Source organism: Nicotiana tomentosiformis, chromosome 3 (assembly GCF_000390325.3).
Source record: "Nicotiana tomentosiformis chromosome 3, ASM39032v3, whole genome shotgun sequence".
In the NCBI taxonomy this organism is placed as follows: domain Eukaryota; kingdom Viridiplantae; phylum Streptophyta; class Magnoliopsida; order Solanales; family Solanaceae; genus Nicotiana; species Nicotiana tomentosiformis.
The window spans coordinates 51,981,523-52,004,125 of record NC_090814.1 but is presented as its reverse complement, the minus strand read 5'-3'; the positions used below and the strand labels follow the sequence as shown (position 1 = coordinate 52,004,125).

At 39.9% G+C, this 22,603-nt stretch overlaps 1 protein-coding gene and 1 long non-coding RNA gene across 3 annotated transcripts; both read left to right on the top strand.

Annotated features, from left to right (window-relative positions):
- Positions 1 to 1,970: 1,970 nt before the first annotated feature.
- LOC104111914 (oxoglutarate-dependent flavonoid 7-O-demethylase 1-like) lies at positions 1,971 to 18,236 on the top strand. Of its 2 annotated transcripts, none has more exons than XM_070196951.1 (4): positions 1,971 to 2,254; positions 2,403 to 2,650; positions 5,311 to 5,638; positions 17,263 to 17,702. In XM_070196951.1, exons 1-4 carry the CDS (start codon positions 2,045 to 2,047, stop codon positions 17,428 to 17,430), a joined length of 954 nt encoding a protein of 317 aa, XP_070053052.1. In that variant the 5' UTR covers positions 1,971 to 2,044; the 3' UTR covers positions 17,431 to 17,702. The 2 variants fall into 2 exon arrangements, with proteins under 2 accessions (XP_070053052.1, XP_009620033.1); XM_009621738.4 differs by lacking the exon at positions 17,263 to 17,702 and adding an exon at positions 17,752 to 18,236 and having other exon boundaries at positions 1,973 to 2,254.
- Positions 6,141 to 17,256, top strand: LOC117280479 (uncharacterized). Its single transcript, XR_004511014.2, has 3 exons — positions 6,141 to 8,101; positions 8,213 to 8,308; positions 8,388 to 17,256. It is a non-coding gene; the product is annotated as an uncharacterized lncRNA (long non-coding RNA).
- Positions 18,237 to 22,603: the final 4,367 nt, after the last annotated feature.

The window sequence follows — 22,603 nt, the reverse complement described above, 5'->3', positions numbered from 1 at the left end:
ATGAAATTCAAATATACAAGTTTCATCTAAAATCGATCCCAAATCGGGGTTCAAATCTCAATTATTCACTTTGCAAAAGTTTTGCCAAAAACCAACAAATTTCTTTAAAATCCAAGCTTTTAAGTGTAAAAATCCATGGAATATCATAATATAAAGTCAAATCCAAATGTAAATTGCTTACCTCCAAAGATGTAGTGAATTTGCTTTTCAAAATCTCCCAATCTCGAAGTCTAGGGCTCAAAGTATGATAAAGTGGGTAAAAGTCCCGAAATTTCCATTTAAGTAGTCTGCCGAGGCCTATGCATCGCGATCACGAAGGCCAAAAGTTGCCCAGCTAAAGACTCTCCTTCGCGAACGCGACCACTGCACCGGCTACGCCTACAGAACGTGGCACCACACCCGCGATCGCGAAGGCACCCCGCGAATGCGACCACTGCACCGGCTAAGCCTACGCCAACGTGGCACCACACCCGCGATCGTGAAGGCAAACCTCTTGCCCAACCACAAGCCACCACGAACGTGTCTCCTGAACGCGAATGCGAAACATCAAACCCCAGCCCTCCACGAACGCGAAGAAGCAGATCCTAGCCCTCCGCGAACGCGACCCTTCTCCCGCGATGGGTAAATCTTCGCTTGCCAAATCCTCCATTCCGCGATCGCGAGCCTCTCTCTGCGATCGGGAAGAAGCCCCTTTGCCAACTTTTGGCAAATAACACCAAAATATCCTAGGAACCTCCAAATCCAGTTCCAAATATACGCCTAAGTCCAAAATCACTATACAAACCTACTTTAACCATCTAAACACCAATTTGAGGTCGTTTACACAATAGTCAAACTTTAGTGAACTCTTGTAACTTAAACTTATAAAAATGACACTAAGTGTTCCTAGTCACTCTCAAACATTCCCGAAGCCAAACCAACCACCCCGCAAGTTACAAAACCACAAATACACATACAAAAAGTATCAAATAGAAGAACGTGGCTCAAATACATAAAACACCGGCCGAATCGTTACAGTAAATTATACTACATTAATAGCCTGTTTGGCCAAGCTTCTCAAGAGGCCAAAAGTGTTTTTTTTTTCTTCTCAAAAGCACTTTTTTTCCTAACTTGAGATGTTTGACCAAGTTTTTTTTGGGGGAAAAATTGCTTTTGGGAAGAAGTAGAAGCAGTTTTTCAGAAGCAGAAAAAAGTAGCTTCTTCCCAAAAGCAGAAACAGAAGCAGTTTTGACTTTTTTCCTTACCAAAAATACCCTTAACAAAATATAGTATATACCAAAATAAACGTTAAACCTAATACTTAGGATATTAATGTATAAATATTTCTTATTATTTTTAGGATATCTTTCTAATATATAGTGACTTTAGGGGTGAATGCTTTTATATTTGTTGAATGATTTTTAATATATTTAACTTATATTAAAAGAATTAAGTACTTTTAAATTTTATTTTCAAGTTTTACTTAAATAAAATAAAAATATTTAATTATTGTCTGTAATAATAAATTTTTAAGATTATTTATTTACTTATAATATTAACTATTAAGTAAATCTATTCATGTCCTTATTCGTAATTTGATATTTAAAAGCACTTTCTGAAAAGCTTGGCCAAACATAAATTATTGCTCAAAAATGCTTTTCAGAGTGATTAGCCAAATACAAACTGCTTATCTCCAAAAAAATACTTTTTTCAAAAGCACTTTTCAAAATAAGCTGATTTCTCCATCTTGGCCAAACAGGATTCCTAATTAATCTTTTTGTTTTTTTTGTTTTTTCGTGCTTCTTTAAGTTTCTTTTAATTTACACGCGATGGCGTGCGAGCAATATAATTATTGTGCGCAACTATTCTAAACGCAAAAGTTTGTGTAATTATTATGTTAGGTGTAACCAGAATGATGATGATGACTTTCCAATAAATAAAAGATTCTTTGACCTTTTAACATACATATATAGAAGTATGTATAGCCAATAAAACACGTACTACTTCAAAACAAGATCAAAACTTAACCTCATTTAATTTGCTCTCTAAAACAAAAAGGAAAACAATGCCTCCACACGCTGAAGAGCAGGAAAAGGAGAAGGTAGTAGTGGCATCATATGTATGCAATGATCTAGAGAAACCAATAGTTTCCAATGTATCCTTGTTGTCTCAAGTCCCAGTTATTGATATGGAAAAGTTGCTTTCTAATTATGGAGATGATGATACAGAGCTTAAGAAGCTGCATCTTGCTTGCAAAGATTGGGGATTCTTTCAGGTATTCAATAATTATCAGAAAGTGTGCATCCAAGTCTATAGCATATGTTATTATATATTTGTACCCTTTGCATTTAGCTAAACTTTCAAAAATTGTAGCACACTAGCAGAAAATATATTTTTTAATTACTTAATTATATTATTTTCAGATGATAAATCATGGAGTGAGTAGTTCACTATTGGAGAAAGTGAGGTCAGAAATTCAAGGATTTTTTAATCTATCGATTGAAGAGAAGAAGCAATTTGAGAGACAAGTAGGGAATCTGGAAGGATATGGGGAGATGTTAGTCTCATATGAGCAAAAAATAGAGAGTTTGGTTGGCATGTTTTACCTCATTACTCATCCTACCCATTTGAGACAACCTCATTTGCTTCCCAAGTTTCCCCTCTCATTAAGGTATAGTATATCACATATCTCTCTCTTTACTTTTATATATACACTTGACAATGCAATGTTTCAATCTTTAAATCATATACTCCCTTCATTATCCAAATTCATCACGTCTGAACAGTGACAACTTTGTTTATTGGAAATTGTGATTAATAATGTACCCATGTGGCCAAGCTTCTTGGGTTTTTTTCTAAAATGTCCTTGTCTGATTGCAATCTTACGTTAGCTTTTATAATCATGGGGTTCCCTCTTTTTTTTTCGGGGTTAATTACACCCCAATATTATAACTTAGTTTCAGATAAATTATGGTGGTGTTTAGTGTAATTACCCTTTTTCCTTTTTTTCTCTAGAGAACTTTGACATCGGACCTCTAAGTTTTTGCAAAAATAGTCCCTTCTCTCTATTTATTATGTCCAACTTAGAAAATATCTCTTATGAGTTATATTCCATTTATTTCATTGTATGAACCTTTCTACATTTTTGAAACTATATAAATCTAGCATCTTAATGTGTAGATGTTATATATGACATGCTTATAACCACAAAATTTTAGGAGCATTTTTAGCATGTTATACATATTTAGCTTATTTGTCAAAAGTCAATCTTTCTTTCCTTTTTAAACATCATGTCTAGTCAAACACGTTTTTTAGAATGAAACATATGAAGTATGATATTTCTACTAACCCTTGCCATCTGTAAGAAAAATGAGTAGATAATATTGACCAAGAACAATAAGGAAAAATATTGTGTCGTGGCAAGCCACTGCGTTGAAAATTAAATTGTGGTAAAGTTTTCGTAGCACAAAATATAGAATTTGTTACTGAGTCTCATGAGTGCTCTAGAAAGACATCCCAAGTCTTTCCATCAAGTCTATCTACACATAGACCACCTTAAGGATATGGAATCATTAAGAGCAAAATAAGTTCAACCTTATAAAGCACTACCACACGCCATAGAGATATGAAATATAATGTATATTGAGGTCTCATATGGCTCCGTTTGACCATAAACGGGTATCCACCGTACTTCCTCAATCCAAACCCTTGGTTAAAGGATCCGCCAAATTTCTTTCGGATCTTACATATTCCAAGAAAATAACACCATATTTCAATAATTATTTTACCGCACCATGTCTAATGCGGATATGTCTTCTTTTTTCATTGTACACACTATTTTTGACAATTCCAATTGCCGCCTGTGAGTCACAATGTAGAGAAACTGGTGAAGCTTGTCTTCCCCACAAAGGCACGTCTGCCAATAAGTTTCTCAACCACTAGGCTTCTTTCCCTGCCAACTCAAGAGCAATGAATTCAGACTCTATAGTAGATCGTGCTATACAAGTTTGTTTTGAAGACTTCCATGAAATAACACCTGCATCCAAAGTAAATACATAGCCACTAGTGGAGCTAACTTCATCATTGTCAGTAACTAGTTTGCATCACAAAATCCTTCTAAAACAGTAGGAAATTCATTAAAATGCAAACACCAATCCATAGTACCTCTCAAATACCTTAACAAACGATGAAGAGCATTCCAATATTCACTATTGGGGTTGTGAGTATATCTACTCAATCTACTAACAACATAAGAAATATCAGGTCGTGTGTAATTCGTGAGAAATATTACACTACCAATTATCTTAACATATTCAGTTTGAGAAATACTGGATTCCTTATTCTTTCTCAAGTGTATGCTAGGATCATAAGGAGTTCTCACAGGTGCTACATCAAAACAATTAAACCTTTCAAATGAAAAACCATTAGAAGTTCTTTTGATTTTAATCCCTATAATCACATCTGCTACTCCAAGATTTTTCATTTCAAATTTAGAAAACAAAAAAATCTTAGTCTTATTAACAACATTCACATTAGGCTAAAAGATTAACTTGTCATCCACATACACACTTATAATCACACAATCTGATCCTATCATCTTGAAATAAACACAAGTATCAGATACATTAACAACAAAACTATTGCCCACTAATGTGCTATTAAACTTTTCATACCATTGCCTAGTGCCTACTTTAGACCATACAAAGACTTTCTCAATTTGAATGCTTTATTCTCATGTCCTTGGATCACAAATCCCTCAGGTTGAGACATATATATCTCTTCCTCTAAATCACCATTTAAGAAAGCCATTTTAACATCCATTTGATATATCATTAAATTATGAATAGCGGCTAAAGCAAAAAGAGTTCTAATAGTCACTATCTTAGTCACAAGAGATTAAGTGTTAAAGTAATCAATGCCTTTCTTTTGGTTAAAACCCCTAATAATAAGTCTAGCCTTATATTTCTCAATTGTACTCAGGTCTCAATTTCTTCTTAAATATCCACTTGCTATTTATGGGTTTACAACCTTTAGGCAAATCAGACAAGTCCCAAGTGTAATTAGAAACTATAGAGTCTAATTCACTTTTAGTGGCCTTTTTCCAAAAACTAGCATCTATTGATCTCATTGCTTCATTATAAGTCTTAGGGTCTTGTTCTATTAAATAGATTGACACTAATTCATCACTCAAAACATCAATATCAATATTTTCAGTCAAGTATAAATAATACCAACACCCTCTTAATTAGTTCAAAGAAAGTTCATACATCCTCCATATTTCTAAAATTTCTGTGCCATTGACATTATTCATTCTCTTCTAATTTCATGAAGGGATGCCCTAGAAGAATATTCAACACACCTGAAGGAACTTGCCATGAAAATGTTCAACATAATGGGCAAAGCATTAGGAATGAAGGCAGAAGAAGATCTGAGTGCTCTTTTTGATGGAGGAAAGCAATCAATGAGAATGAATTACTATCCAAAATGTCCCCAACCAGGTGTTGTTATGGGACTAAACCCCCACAGTGATGGTGCTGGCTTGACCATACTTCTTCAACTCAATGAAGTGGAAGGTCTCCACATTAAGAAAGATGGTGCTTGGATTCCAATTACACCTCTCCCTAATGCCTTTGTTGTCAACATTGCAGACATGTTAGAGGTAATTTTACAAAAGTATATTAACATGGGGATCATTATGCAAACAACCGTCCGAAGTTATTGTTTATTTTTTTTAACAGGTATACATAGATTATACATTAATTATACATATATTATATATGATTTATCTATATATTATACATTCATCGGCTATTTTTAGTTTAAGCGGTTGGGTGGACAACTATTTAATTAGTTTAATTCTTTTTGAAAAATTTAGCATTATTTTCAATTGGATTTAACGTTTATACATTGAGAGTAGCAGAATTTTTTTGTATGACCAATGTATTTTCTAGATTATCATATAAGATTTTACTATAATTACTTACATTACATGTGTTACAAGTAACTTAATTTGATAGTGTAAATTAATTGTACAGTGTTAGTGCACAAAAGCTAAACACTTTCCAATTGGATTTAGTATTTACACGTTGACAATGCAATTATTTTTTACATTATTAGTGTATTCTAACATATTATAACCATTTAATATATTATCATATTAGAGTGACAATGCTATTTATTATTTTAACCCATTATTGTTATTAACTTAGTAACCTAACAGTGTACAACAACTGTACACTGTCAGTGATAAGTCAAAACTCCTTTTAATTGGATTTAACTTTTATAGACAGTGTTTACCCTTAAAAACGGATAACAATTGAATTTATACACAGTTTTAAGAGTACGTGGATTAATTCAATACAAATGAATAATGACGTTTGATTAAGCAAATGAAAGACGTAATAAATAGCCAAACCAATGATAAGAGTAATCCCGGTCTCGGTTAATGGCTCGATGAGGAACCTGCCCTCGATTCCGAGCTTGCACCTATGAAGAACTTATGAACAAAAATAAGAACTTTGAATAACAGAGAGAATAGAAGTAAATTGCTTTGGTATGCGTGTTACAAATGTATTCTATGAATAATAAACTTCCCCCTTTATATAGTAGGGGAGTTTTACCCTAAGTACAATCCTAAAAAAAGGTAAAAATCTTTCATTTCGTTAATCACTGATTTTATGCCGATATGGGCTGAGATTCATGCCGTGATATCCGGTTGGGCACGAAAATCACGGTCCTTTGTTAATCATGTGCAGCCGTTTGGTAACGCTCTCCAAAGTCTTGAGGCTCGAACTGGACCCGGAGGACGTGGTCCCGATGCTCCCAAGGGCGGGTGTTTTGCTCGAGCCCCGATATGAGGGGCTCATCGCTCTGACTCTGATTCCTTACGGTCACGTTCCTGCTCCGTCTGCCTCATCGGGAAATCAGGATGCTTAGTGAGGTCGGTTTTACCCGTATACAGATAGTCCCCTCGTTTCTCAGAGAGTAGGCTTACCGAAACGATGAGAAACGACAGATGACTCCGATTCCTTCCTTCGTACGTTACGACGAGGGAGCTAACATGTCCCATAAGTCGCATCGTTCTGACTTCGGACACGTGTCGCTAATCGACACCGAATGTGAAGCGTCGGCTGTTTCCCTATAAAAGCTTCCTCCCTTTGTTCTTTTTCTACTTTTTTGACTAAATTACTACCTTCGAGCTTTCCAACCATCATCAAACCCTCTTCAAATCTTCATATTTTCGTATCTTCATCCTTCTTCAATTTCCGTAGTAATCTCCAGACTATTGCCCAAATTTTTTTCAAATCTTCATACTCTGTTCTTCATCTTCAAAACCTGTTTTTCTAAAACTTTGCATTCTTTCCTCAAAATTTCAAACACTTCCCTAGATGACAATGGACAAAACATCGAAAACCGTTCCTCAATAAGTTGCCTCTTCATCTTCTCAACCGGCCGCTAGTACTGAAGCGGTTTCCCATAAAGTGGTCACCCTCGAAATGGCTTCCCCCGTTGTGGTTTCTAACGAACCAGCCGCCGAGCCTCCCTTGACAACGTTCATTCCCGGGGGCTGCTCAATTGCAGATGACTCTAAAGTCGAGAATCCTTCGCACAAACAGGAGGCGAAGGATTCTCGAGGTACATATGTTCTGTGACTGAAGATGTTCTTCCCATAGTTCGTAAGGACTGCAATTGGGAAGGCAAGAACGTAAAAGTCCTCGGGCCCGAGGATGCCGTTACTACCCACGTGGAGGGGTACTTAAGTATTTACACTTATCCCTTCATACTGGGCCCGATGGAATCGATCGTTCTAGACTTTTGCAAGAGGTACGAGGTGTGCCTCGGGCAAATCCATCCATCGTTGTGGAGGATCGTGACCCTCCTCCGCTACTTTGTGAATAAGACCGAATCTTGTCGGTTCATGATCGACCACCTGCTCTGATTATACAGTCCTCGTATGTTTCCAGGGGGACTAATCAAGCTTACTCACCGGGCCAGCAAGGCCCCCTTTTCGAGTATCGACGAAGACCGAGACCATGGCTGGCAGAGATGCTTTGTTCGAGTGAAAATCGAGGATTTGATCCCCCTGAATACATGCTATTCCCCGAGAAGTGGAATGCGTCTCGTAAGTGCAACCTCTCTTTAAACATCAAAATTCTTTTTCTTCAATTTCTATCTTCTCATTCATGCTTATGGTTGTACAAATGTCGTCCGGGTTCCGACTGCGGTTTGCCAGTTAAAGGAATGGATCGAGGACATATGTACTCAGATGTCGTACTTCGAGCGCACATGACGCGGACTCTCGAAGGGCCGATGGGAGGCCGTTCTCATGGTAAGGCCTCTTTATAGGTAGCCAATATTACGTTTCTACCTTTTATTATACTAACTCCTCTTCCCTTTTGTTATTGCAGGTTTGCCTATGACCATCGAACTTAGACCTTCGTAAGGGAATGAGGATGTGCCTCCATCCGTTGATCCCTCCGTTGCTGCCACAGAGGGAAAAAAGAAGAGGAAGAAAAAACCCTCGATCTCCCCGGCCTCCAAGGTGAAGAAACCAAATAAACGGGTGCTCCGCAAGCCCAGGAGGGGCTCCAGTTCCCGGGTGCTGGACTCCGACTCCCTCCTCCGGCTTAGGGACGAGCCGGAGGATGAATCTATCTTTGTTACCCACGGGACGACTTATCCCGAGGACTCGGATGCATTCGAGGGGGTGACTCGTGAGATCGACCCCCCTCAAACTCAAAAGACCGATGGGGATACCAGGGTGAAACTCCCCAGGATGTCGGCTCTGCTCCAAAGGAAGCACCCGGTGTAATTGAGATCTCAGGGACGCCTTTCTACACTGAGTCCATGCTCGAGGAGGATCAAGCGAGAAAGGAGAAGTCCAACGAGGGGGTCCATGGTGCGAAAGATCTCATTCACTCCTTTTTCGACGGTATGGACTCGTCTGCTTTGGAAGACTTCTCCGGGATGGGCGACCTGGAAGTTTCGAAGAGGGACACCCTCAGAAGTTGGCAGGCCAAGCTCGAGCCCGAAATTGATAGCTAGCTACCTCCGATGCCTGGCGATCGAGGAGGATCAGGCGAAAATGAATGAGGTGAACATGCCATGCCTTTTCAATGAGGTGCAAAAGGCGCTGAACCGGGTAAGGCATCGTTCCTTTCCATCGATCTGTGGTTATCTGTGTTTGATGTTTCTCACGTTTTTTGCCCTTTTGCAAGCCTCGGTACTTCACCACGAGAGTTTCCTTCGGTATCGGGTTGAGGTTAATCAACTTGAGATCGAGATCAAGGAGCTTGCCTAAAAAAGGGACATGTACAAGCTTCTTAGCGAGCAGCAAGAGGGGTCGCCAAGAACCTCCAGGCCGAGCTGGATGCAACTCAGAAAGAAGCATTGGCCTTAAGGCAGGAGTACACCGTCTTGGTAGAAAAGGTAAAGGTTTTTGAAGTTAGAAATGAGGGTCCGGTCGCAGAGGCTAACAACAATACTTCGAAGGTCCAACAGAAGATCGACCATATCGACCAACTGCGCAATGAGATGGATGAGATCCAAATAATGGTCGACGGGTAGAAAAACAAGATGGACCTGCTGGCCTCAGAGAAGGAGACCGCCCAAAATAAGTTGTCTTCGGTGAAAGTTCAGCTTCGGGTGGCGAAGGAGAAGGCTGATGCACAGGCTCAGCAAATTGAGGACCTCCAAGTACAACTGGGCTCGGCCATCGCTGAACGGGACACCCTTGGTAAGGAGCTTTAAATAACGAGGTCCAGGTTGTAGATAACCTTGGATGATGCTGACGAGATGGTGGCCCAATACAAGGCCGATGTTGAAGCAGTCAAGGCCCGCCTGAAGACCACTACCGAGTACGTGAGGCGGCTATCCTGAATGGAGACTCTCAAAGAAATTCATGCCCGAGGCTTCGACCTATCTGTCGAGATCGAGGAGGCAAAAAGACTTACCGAACCCCGAGGTGAAGAGGGCTCCGAGGGCTCTAAAGAATTCGAAGGCCCCGACGGTTCTGGTGACGAGTCGGGTTCCGATAAAGACCATGTATAGATGCCTTGGGATGTTTTTGTTTTTGTATCCTGTACATATATTTTGTTGAGGCCTTTGTAAAGATATTCCGGAATGTATAAAATTTTTCCCTTTTGGCAATTTTCAAGTCTATTATCTTAGTATCTTTTTACAATCACAAACATTTCTAATGCCTTAGCACAGAATCAAACGAAGTAATAAGTTGTTTTTCGGAGGTCCGAACAAAACCTATCTTCGATGCAATTTTTGCTCGAAACTTGTGGAAACTCGGAGAGTGACCGGAAATTTCTCAAAGACGATTGCTTAAATGTTTTTAGACTATATCTTTGCCGAGGGTAACTTTTGAATAGGTTTAGAATTTTGTTGAAGGACTTATGTTTTGATTACGGACTTCGGATGTTTCTGAACCGTTTTTAGGGTGGCCGTAGTCTTTTAGGCACTGCCTTATAGATTTTGTGCCTCCGAGTTTCGATAACTCGAGTCGCCCAGACTTATTTCGGACGACAGTCCTCGAGTTGGGGTAGCCCTTGGGCTCGGATAGGGGTGGCTCTTGGGCTCGATAGTCCCCGGGTAGGAATAGCCCTTAGGCTCGATACTTTTAAGAAGCAAAAATATATATTAGCAAGATAGAAACTTTTTTTCATTCCTATGCGTAACGTACAAGATTGTAAGCATGCAAAAGCTCGTATTATGGTTAAGGTGGCCTACGTGGGCACGGTTCACTTGAGCGTTTGACCCTTACAAAAAATCCAAACCACCGAGCCTAGACTGTTCAAGCACAAAGTATCCTTCCTTCCTTGCTAAGAAGCTTGACCCGAGGGTGATGGCCCCCAGTATTCGAGGTAGATCTTGAGAGGGATTAGATACTATTGATGAAACCATTGACTCCGACTTAAAATCGGTCTTCGATTCTAAGGTAGCATATTTTACCGTTGCCTCGTTAAAAACCTTGCTGGAAAACCCATTTGGGACAAAATCGGTTCAAAGGAAAAAGAGTGCAACACGTGCTTTCAGACCTAACAGCCACATTCTCCTTTGGTTGTTACCTGCAAGTATTAGTCCAATTCATAAAAAAGGTGAATGAAATCGTACCTTAGCAGTAGTACCATTTTAGGTGCGTCACGTTCCAGTTGTTCGGTAGTTGTGCACCATTTTCTGCTTCGAGTTTGTATGAAACTTTACCGGTAATACCGATGACTCGATATGGTCCTTCCTAATTCTGTCCCAGCTTCACTTCGTTCGGGTTCTGGGTGTGCAGTATTACTTTTCTTAACACCAAGTCCCCGATATTGAAGTGTCGGAGGTTGGCCCTTCGTTGTAGTATCTTTCTATCGGCTGTTTTTGGGCGGCCAACCAGACTAGGACGGCCTCACGCCTCTCATCCAATAGTTCCAGGCTCGTGCTCATGGCCTCACTGTTTGATTCTTCGGTCGCATATCGGAACCTGAGGCTCGATTCTCCCACCTCGACTGGTATTAGCGCTTCGGCACCGTAGACCAACGAAAACAGAGTGGCCCCGGTACTAGATTTTGAGGTCGTACGATATGCCCATAAGACATCGGGCAAAATTTCCTTCCATTTCCCTTTGGCATCGGTCAACCTTTTCCTAAGGTTTTGGAGTATGGTCTTGTTCGTAGACTCCGCCTGTCCATTCCCACTAGGGTGATAGGGTGTTGACAAGATCTTTTTGATCTTATGGTCCTCGAAAAATTTGCTTACCTTGCTTCTGATGAACTGCTTCCCGTTATCACACACTATCTTGGCTGGTATACTGAATCGACATATTATGTGGTCCTAGATGATGTCGATGACTTATTTTTCCCGGACCTTCTCGAACGCTTGAGCTTTGACCCACTTAGAAAAATAGTCAGTCATAAATAGTATAAATTGAGCCTTACCGGGTGCCCATGGAAGGGGACCGACAATGTCCATTCCCCATTTCATGAACGGCCAAGGTGACAGGACCGAATGTAGTAGCTCCCCGAGTTGATGGATCATTGATGCATGCCTCTGATAGCCGTCACATCTCTGTACAAAATCCTTCGCATCTTTCTCCATGTCGATCTAGTAACAGCCGGCTCTGATTATCTTACGAACCAAAGATTCTGCCCTCGAATGGTTTCCGCAGGTGCCTTTGTGAACTTCCCTTAAAACATATTCGGTGTCCCCCGGCCCTAAGCATATGGCGAGTGGTCCATCGAATGTTCTTCTGAACATAGTACCTTCGGACAGGCTAAACCTGGTTGCCTTCGTGCACAGAGCTCTCGATTCTTTAGGATCCGAGGAAAACTTCCCAGTCTTCAAGTAGTCTATATACTTGTTTCTCCAGTCCCAAGTTAAACTCGTTAAGTTTATCTCGGCATGGTCTTCTTCCACTACTGATTTCATGAGTTGTACGACACCGTTCTCGAGCTGAATTCATCGTCATCAACCGATGACCCCAAGTTAGTCAGAGCATCGGCTTCGCTATTTTGATCTCGGGGTACGAGTTATAAGGTCCATTCCTTGAATCGATGCAGTGTTACATGTAATTTGTCCAAGTATCTTCGTATTCATTCCTCTTTTATTTCGAATGTCCAGTTGACTTGATTTACCACAAGGAGGGAGTCGCACTTAGCTTCGACCACTTCAGCCCCCACGCTTTTAGCCAATTCGAGACCTGCAATCATGGCCTCATACTCGGCCTCATTGTTAGTCAATTTCATAGTTCTAATAGATTGCCTAACTACGTTACCCGTAGGCGGCTTCAACACGATGTCGAGTCTGGATCCCTTTGCGTTCGAGGCACCGTTCGTAAAAAGGGTCTAGATTCCCGAGGAAGTCCCCGAGGTTAACAATAATTCCCTTTAGACTTCGGGTATTAAGGTCGGTGTGAAGTCGACCACGAAGTTTGCCAAAATTTAAGATTTGATGGCAGTCCGGGGTCGATATTCGATATCGTACCCGCTAATTTCTATGGCCCATTTGGCTAACCGGCCTGAGATCTCGGGTTTGTGCATTATGTTCCTTAGTGGGTAAGAAGTTACGACACATATGGGATGGCATTGAAAATATGGCTTTAACTTTCTGGAGGCGCTTAGCAAAGCGAGTACCAATTTTTCTAGGTGAGGGTACCTTGTTTCGGCCTCGCCTAGAGCCCTACTAACATAATAGATAGGAAATTGCGTACCTTCCTCTTCCCGGACTAAGACTCCACTTAACGCTATCTCGGATACCGCTAAGTACAAGTACAACTGCTCGTCTGCCTTTAGAGTATGAAGCAAGGGTGGACTCGAAAGGTACCGTTTGAGTTCTTCCAAAGCTTGCTGGCACTCCAGGGTCCACGAAAAATTCTTCTTCTTCTTCAATAATGAGAAGAACTGATGGCTCTTATCGGAAGACCTTGATATGAACCGGCCGAAGGCGGCTATGCACCCAGTTAGCCTCTAAATGGCCTTGACATTGTCCACCACAGTGATGTCTTCTATAGCTTTGATTTTGTGGGGATTGATCTCGATCCCTCAGTTGGACACCATGAATCCAAAGAACTTCTCGGACCCGACATCGAATGCGCATTTATGCGGGTTCAGCTTCATATTGTATTTGTTCAATATGTTGAACGTTTCCTGTAGATGTTCCAAATGGTCCTCTGCTCGCAAAGACTTAACTAACACGTCGTCAATGTAAACCTCCATTGATTTTCCTATTTGTTCGTCGAACATCCAGTTTACTAGGCGTTGATAAGTGGCACTGGCATTTTTTAGTCTCAATGGCATTACGTTATAACAATAGGTGCCGAATTTAGTGATGAAGGAAGTTTTTTCTTGATCGCCCGGGTCCATCCGAATTTGGTCGTACCCGGAGTATGCATTGAGAAAGTTGAGTATCTCGTGCCCGGCCGTTGCATCGATCATGCGATCGATGTTAAGCAAAGGAAAAGAATCCTTGGGGCACGCCTTGTTCAAGTCTTTGTAATCTACGCACATTCTTAATTTATTTCCCTTTTTAGGCACTACTACTACGTTAGCCAACCAATCCGGGTACTTAACTTCCCGAATGGAACCTATTCTAAGGAGTTTGGATACCTTGTCTTTGATGAACGCATGCTTGACTTCGGACTGAGGCCTCCTTTTCTATTTAACCGGGTGGAACTTCGGATCCAAGCTTAGCTTATGAGTGGTTACTTCTGGCAGGATCCCTGTCATGTCTAGATGGGACCAAGAAAAACAATCCACGTTAGCTATAAGTAATTTAATGAGTTTTTTTCTGAGCTCGGGAGCCAACCCCGTGCCCAGGTATTCCTTTCGATCGACAAGTGTTCGATCAATATAACTTGCACCAGCTCCTCGACCGTCGACTTGGTGGCATCAGAATAGTCAAGGGCGATGAACGACCTAGGAACTCCGTAATCATCATCCTCGCCTTCCTCTTGCTTCTCCGGTTCGGTCGGAGCCAGTGTCGGTGATTGCTATTTAGTTTCTTCCTTCCTAACTGACTCTAGGTTCTTTGATGTCGAGAGTGCGGACATCGGGACCACCTTATCGACCGCGAATGTTTCTTTTACAGTTGGGTGCTCTCCGTAAACTGTCTTGATCCCTCCCGGTGTGGGGAACTTCAATGCCTGGTGTAGTGTCGAGGGTATTGCCCTCATGTTGTGAATCCACGGACTCCCAAATAGAGCATTATACATCATATCCCCTTCAATCACGTAGAACTTCATTTCCTTAATGGTTCTAGCGGTGTTTACTGACAGGGTTATCTCCCATTTAGTAGTTTCACATGTCATGTTGAATCCGTTTAAGACCCGAACTGCAGGCACTATTTGGTCTTGTAGACCCAGCCTTTCTACGACCCTCAATCTGATGGTATTGGCGGAGCTACCTAGATCAATTAACACACGCTTAACTCGAGATTTATTTATGAGTTCCGAAATTACCAGTGCATCGTTATGCAGTTGCACGATGCCTTCAGCGTCTTCATCGTTGAAGGAGATGGTCCCATCTGGCATGTAATCTCGGGTTCACTTTTCCCTTGTAATGGACACCTTAGTGCGCTTCAGCATTGTCCCTGGGGGACGTCGACTCCACCAATGATCATGTTGATGATGTGCTGAGGTTCCTCTTGCTCGGTCAATTTGTTGGAGTCCCTATTCCTGAAATGATTTTTGGCTTGATCACTCAGAAATTTCCGAAGGTGCCCGTTATTGAATAGCCGGGCTATTTCTTCTCTTAGCTGTTGGCAGTCTTCGGTCCTGTGGCTGTGAATGCCATGATACTTACACATCAAGTTGGGGTCTCTTTGGACAGGATCAGACAGCAATGGCCGAGGACACTTGGTATCTTTGATGCATCCAAGGGGAGATACGATGCCGGCAACATCGACACTGAAGTTGTATTCTGATAACCTCAGCGCCTCCGTGGCGCCGAGTGGCCTATCTAAACCGTTTTTGCTCATGAGTCCCCATTTATTATGACCTCGATCGCTTAGTTTTTCATTCCTCACAGGGTAACGCCCGGATCCGCTGCCCTATCGATCTCCTCTATACGGTTGATACCGATCTCTGTTTAGTCTTGGTTCATGATCGATGACTCTTTTTGACCTGTCATTAGTTCTGATGGGATACACGGACCTAGAGGGGCCCCCGAGCTGATCATCCTCGACTCTGATTTTTGATTGGTACCTGTTATGGATGTCGGCCCAAGTTACGGTCGTGGTACTCTATCAAATTCTGTTTCAGCTGCTGTGAAGCCAATGAGCTTTGGGGGTTGAGTCTTTAAGTGAATTCTTGAACGGCCTAATTGTCCGCAACCGGAGGTAGGTCTATTTTTTCCATTTGAAACCTCGATACGAATTCCTTGAGCATTTCGTTATCTCTTTGTTTCAATTTAAAGAGGTCCAATTTTCTAGTCTCGACTTTGATGGACCTGGCATGAGCTTTTACGAAGGCATCTGCAAGCATAACAAACGAATCAATAGAATTAGGGGGCAGTTTGTGATACCATATCATTGCTCCTTTAGACAGGGTTTCTCCGAACTTTTTCAGCAGAACCTGATCGATTTCGTCATCTTCTAAGTCATTTTCCTTGATGGCACACGTGTTCATTTGGATTCGTGTTCCCGTTATACTTTGAAATTTCGGGTATACAGAACTTCTTTGGGATTGGTTTCGGATCTGCGCTTGGAGGGAAAGGCTTTTGGACAAATTTCTTGGAATCTAGGCCTTTTAATATTGAGGGTGCTCCTGGGATTTGATCAACCCTGGAGTTATAGGTCTCTACTTTTTTGTCATTGGCTTCGATTATCTTTTCTCCCGATTCCACCCATTTTGTCAGTTCCTCAAGCATCTTTATTATTTCGGGGGTTGGTCTCGGGTTCAACTTTACCCGGCCTTTCTATGGTTGGTTCATTTCTGCAGGTGTTTTTACGGGATGGTTCGGGCTCAATTCTGCTGGGGGCGCGACTTTGGTTCTGCAACTGGGCTATCGCCGACTGTTGAGCTTGTAACATTTCGAAGATCACCCATAAATTTATCCCATCACCTTCGCCATCGTGTGTACCCCGGGCTATCGATCGGGCTCCCCCAGAAACTCTATTTTCGGGATCGGTAGGCAAGTTTGCATTGATGGCCACATATGAGTTGGCATCGATTGGGTCCGCTATCGGAACTCCGTTGGGATCAACAGGGGGACCTCGTTGCTGGGCACTACATTATTGTTCTCGCCATGGTTGCCAGACTCAGCATCAACGTTCAAGTGAGCAGATTGAAAGTTCGATATTTTTAATTTGACCTGAAATTATAATCTCAAAGAAGAAGCGTAAAACAGAGTGCGTGAAGGAAATTTGTATCAAATTACCACTATTATCCCTAGCCCCACGGTGGGCGCTAAACTGTTTACCCTTAAAAATGAATAACAATTGAATTTATACGCGATTTTAAGGATATATGGATTAATTCAATACAAATAAATAATGATGTTAAATTAAGCAAATAAAAAACGTAATAAATAGCCAAACCAATGATAAGAGTGATCCCGGTCTCGGTTAATAGCTCGATGAGGAACCTGCCATCGATTCCGAGCTTGCAATTATGAACAAAAATAAGAACTTTGAATAACAGAGAGAATAGAAGTAAATTGCATTGATATGCGTGTTACAAATATATTCTATGAATAATAAGCTTCCCCTTTATATAGTAGGGGAGTTTTACCCTAAGTACAATTCTAAGAAAGGTAAAAATCTTCCGTTTAGCTAATCACTGATTTTTTACCGATACAGGCCGAGATTCACGCCGTGATAATCGGTTGGGTACGGAAATCACGGCCCTTTGTTAGTCGTGTGCAGCGGTTTGGTAACGCTCTTCGAAGTCTTGAGGCTCATACCGGACCTGGAGGACGTGGTTCCGATGCTCCCAAGGGCAGGTGTTTTGCTCGAGCCCCGATATGAGGGGCTCCTCGCTCTGACTCCAATTTCTTAGTGTCATGTTCCTGCTCGGTCTGCCTCACCGAAAAATCGGGATGCTTAGTGGACTCGGTTTTACCCGTATACAGACAGATAGTTCAAGACCTTTAGACTATATGTGTGTTCTAATCTATTGTTGTAGCAGGTTATCATATTAGACTTACTATAAATAATACTTGCTATTTTAAGTTACTTAACTTGATAGACGTGTAAAATAGTTGTACGCTTTCGGTGCATAGAAGTTAAGTTCTTTTTAATTGATTCATGTCAAGTATACTAATTTTCTCAGTGCTGTTGTAAATACAGATTGTGACGAATGGAATTTACAAAAGTGTTAAACATCGACCAGTTTTCAATCCAAATAATGAGAGACTCTCTGTTGCAACATTTTTCGAACCGAGAAGCGACGGTAATTTATGTCCAGCAGAAAGCCTCATCACTCCTCAAAATCCAGCAAAATTCAAGCACATTGGTACTGTTGCTGATTACGCCAAGGGATTTTTCAGTCGACAACTTGGTCAGGGATCATATCTGGATACTATGAGAATAGTAACTGAGGACCAAGAGAACAATCGATAATCATATTTTCAACAAGGATTTATATACACTGACATTGTAAAATTATTTACAAGACAATTGAATATAAGCGTGTGATATCAAACGTTGAATGTAAACATGTGATTGCAGACAGGGTTTGCTGTATATCTATATCAGTCTTGTAAATCCTCTAGTTTGTTGTTTCGTGATTGAAAATAAAATCGAAATGAAAAGAAGGATCACCATTCCTAATAGGAAGCAAGTTTAAGCTTTTGGCACTAATCGTTGTAAATATTCTAAGCAAGTGTTGAATATACTGGTATTTCAAAGAGAATAAAAGATCCACAATAACCTCATATAATTAAAAAAAAGGAAATCATGATTTGCAGAAACCACTTTACGAAATCGCATCTGCATTTCTGCAGCTTGAAGATATTATAAAGAAAATTAAAACCAAGGTGGAAAGAAATAAATCAACGGATAAAGATTGTAATTTAAAGAATTATTTTAATTATTAGATGATTATATTTGGGAAAGTTGAAGTTTGAATTGCATGAGTATCAATCTATGAAGGGACCAGTTTGTAATTAAATGGAGACCTAACTGTAGTTAATATTACTTAGAGAACTAAGTAAAAATTTCTGTTGTGACGGCACGTGGTTTAGTTATAAACAGTGCGGCTCACAAAAATCAGTTGGACAATTTTATTTTCTTCTTCTTCAATATACAAGATGCTCTTCCCTCTCTTTATACTTTCTCTCTAAATCTCTCTCTTTGATCCAACTGTGATGATGACTGCATGCTAGTAAATGTTGATATTCAGCTGAGAATTCAAAATTTTAACAAGGTATCATAGCCCCGATCACGAGATTAGGAGATATCTTTTGCCGATTTGCTATTTTGATATTTTTTTGAAGTTCGATTAAAGGTTAAGTAATAGCGGACAACGAAATTGCAAAGCTTCCTCACAATCATCCACTATTTTTGAAGGATTCCGAAGCACCATGAACAACATTAATTCGCTCAAACTCACAAGGCCAGAAAACTACGCCCTTTGGAGTAGATCTATGCGAGTAGCGCTATTCGTGTAGAATAAACTAGGGTTTGTGGATGGTACTTGCGTCAAAAGCTCATAGTGGGAGAGATGCAATGCGGTTTTAGTGTCATGGTTGAGAAGCACTATTTCAGGAGAATTAGTATCGAGAAGCGTAAAGAAAGTTTGGGACGAATTCAAGGAAAGATTTGGCAAATAAATTTGACCATAATCTATCAGGTGTGGATAGATATTGCAAGCCTAAGGTAAGGTATGAACTCCGTCACTAGTTATTTCTCAAAGTTGAAGGATTTGTGGAATGAATCAGACATAATAACACCTATGCCTTCTTGTAACTGTGAGGAGTCGAGACCTTATGTGGAACATTTAGTGGACAAAAGCTACTGCAATTCCTGATGGGGATGAATGAAAGCTATAGTCATGTGAGGAGTGATATTTTGATGAAGAAACCAGTACTGACTGTTAATCAAGCATATGCCGTTGTAGTATAGGATGAAAGCCAAAGGTAGTAGATTCCAATAAGGATCCCTTAATAATGTTAGCAGGTAGAGGTCAAGCTTTTAAGTACAAGAAGCCAGGGATGATCCATGAGCATTGTAGATACAAGGGATATTTGAAGGAAAAATGTTACAAAATTATTGGGTATCTGCCTGAATAAAACATTTTCCAACACTGCAATCTGCAAGCACAAAGGAGGATATCACCAGTAACAATCAGTTTCAGCAAGGCTCATAGAAGATTAGTACAAACACTTGGTGATCTTACTGACAAAGTCCACAATTGGAGAAGGCTCTTCAAATCTGAGTGGATCTTCTAATCTGGCAGGTCCTATGTCTTTACTATCCAATGGACAATGTTATGATTTGTAGTAGCCTCAGGAGCATCACACAATATCACTTGTTACAAAAATAGATTGGAAAGTATTCAGACAATAACCAGACATGATAGTGATGGAGTACAGACTTTAATAGGATCTAGATCAGAGATTACACACACATGAGATGCTATAGTGGTGGATAACAGAGAATTAAGAATGTTCTGCATGTTCCAGATTTTAAGTTCCACTTGTTTTCAATGTCAAATTTGACTAAAGAGTTATGTTATTCAGCCTGTTTTTATCTTGATTCTGTTATCTGTCAAGGACTTTACAATGGCATGGTTCAGGGGATCAGTAAGGAAGATAATGGTCTATACATACTTAAAAGAGAGAAAGTTGTAGCAGTAGCATCTGTTCAAAAGGAAGGAGTATATACCATATTATGGCACCAAAGACTGGGACATGCATCTATAATAGCTATGCAGCATTTACCAGATCTAAAGAATAAAGTCAACTTAGATATGCAAAAGGACTATCACATTTTTCCATTAGCAAAGCAGAGTATATTGAAGTTTCCTATTAGTATCAGCAAGTCTAGTAGTATTTTTCAGCTTGTACACATTGATGTATGGGGTCCATATAGTACAACAACTTATGATAGAAAGTACTAGTAGATGACTTCAACATGTATACTTGGGTTTTTCTAGTGCATTCAAAGTGTGAAGTAATAGTTGTACTAAAAGACTTTTTTCATTAACAAAGAATCAGTTTGGTACTTCTGTTAAAACCTTGATATCTGACAATGGAACAGTATTCTTTAATACAAAATGTAATGAATTGTTGTTTTTACTTGGTATTGTGCATCGAAGTAGCTTTCCTTATACTCCCAATAAAATGGGATAGTAGAAAGAAATCATAGACATATTATGGAAATGACTAGAGTACTGAAGTTTCAAAGTGGTTTGCCTACTAGATTCTGGGGAGATTGTGTGAAGATTGCAGTCTATTTAATCAATAAGCTGCCTACAAAGGTGTTGAAAGGGAAACCACCTTATGAAGTGTTGTTTGGAATACAACCTAAAATAGACCACTTAAAGATGTTTGGCTGCTTATGCTATGCAAGTACACTGCCTAGGAGAGACAAACTTTCACCTAGGGCAAGAAGAACTGTCTTGGTTGGATACTCAGAGACTCAAAAAGGATATAGAAGTTTGACCTTGACTCCAAGGATTTTTTTGGTTAGCATATACGTTAGTTTTAGAGAAAATGTATTCCCTTTTAAACATCTCACATATTATACTGGAGATGTGCTTACTCTACTCACAGATGAGGTAGTAGACTTTGAAGGGCACAGATCACAACAAGTACTTGAACCACTTCAAGATCAAGCGGCTCAGGAGGTTGAAGTTGGTGGTCACATTGGTCAGGATGAAGAACAGATTACTGCAGAAGATAAAGAGAATGTGCTTGTAGCTCCAGAAGATGGAGAAAATGTACCAATAGCTGATAATCCTCCTGATGCACTAGTACAAGATGAGCCCATTGTAAAGGCATCTAGCCATTATCATTCTTAGAAGATTTCTTAACCATTGTGGAACCTGCATCCTTTAAAGAATCTTCAAAAGATAGTAGATGGATAGAAGCCATGAAGCAAGAAAATTCAAGCCCTAGAGGATAACAATACCTGGAGATTGTAGATCTGCCCTCGAGGAAACAAGCTATTGGTTCAAAGTGGATTTATAAGATCAAGTATAAGGCTAATGGTGAAGTGGACAGGGTCAAGGCTAGACTAGTTATAAAAGGTTACACACAAAAAGAAGGTCTAGACTACCATGAAACCTTCTCCTCAATTACTAAGATGGTAACAGTTAGAATAATTATAAGTTAAGTAGCTATTAAGGGTTGGAATCTGACGAGCGCAAAACTCACACTTAAATTATGCTCGCTAATTAAATATAATATAGTATAATATCGTATCCACATGGATTTATTTAAAGAGTATTCTTGTAATTTCTAGCTTGATTACTATCCAAGATGATCAACAATTGAGATTTATATAATTTCTAACTAAAATTAACTAAGAGTCTAAAGCTATTGACTAATGACAATTGAAACAAAGAATAAGCAAAGAAAGTTATCAGTGGGAGAAAATAGGGTTTTGATAGGATAGGTGCAAGATAACTGTTTGGGATCTAACTCTAGATAATTCACTTCTAATATTTAAGTGAGTCTCTCGAATTCACTCAATTATTAGTTCACACATTCAGCAGAAACTCCTCTTTCGATTAAGTCTCAACCTCACGAGATGAACCAATTTAAGCTCTGTGAAGATATACAAAAATGCGTAGTGGATTGGTCTTTAGAAGAACCTCTTTCGATTATCCTTCTAATTAGGTTTAATCAATGATTCAACTAGTCTCTTCCGATTACTAAGAAGAATTAATGAACTCAACTAACAATATAATACAAAGATATCACAAGTTATGTCTCTCTCGATTACATGAACAAGTGAATATAGATGCAACAATTAAATCATCCAAAAATGATTTAATACGTAAAAATAGAGTTATAATCCACAAACAATCATTAATACACCAAATCCATCAAACCCTAAAAGGAACTACTCCATAAATATGAAAAAATCCATCATAAAAAAATTAAAGTATAGAAAAACATAAATTCAATCCAAATTCGGGTCTTGAGTGAGGAAGGAATGATGAAATCCTTGTGCTTGTGTTCTTCCAACTCCT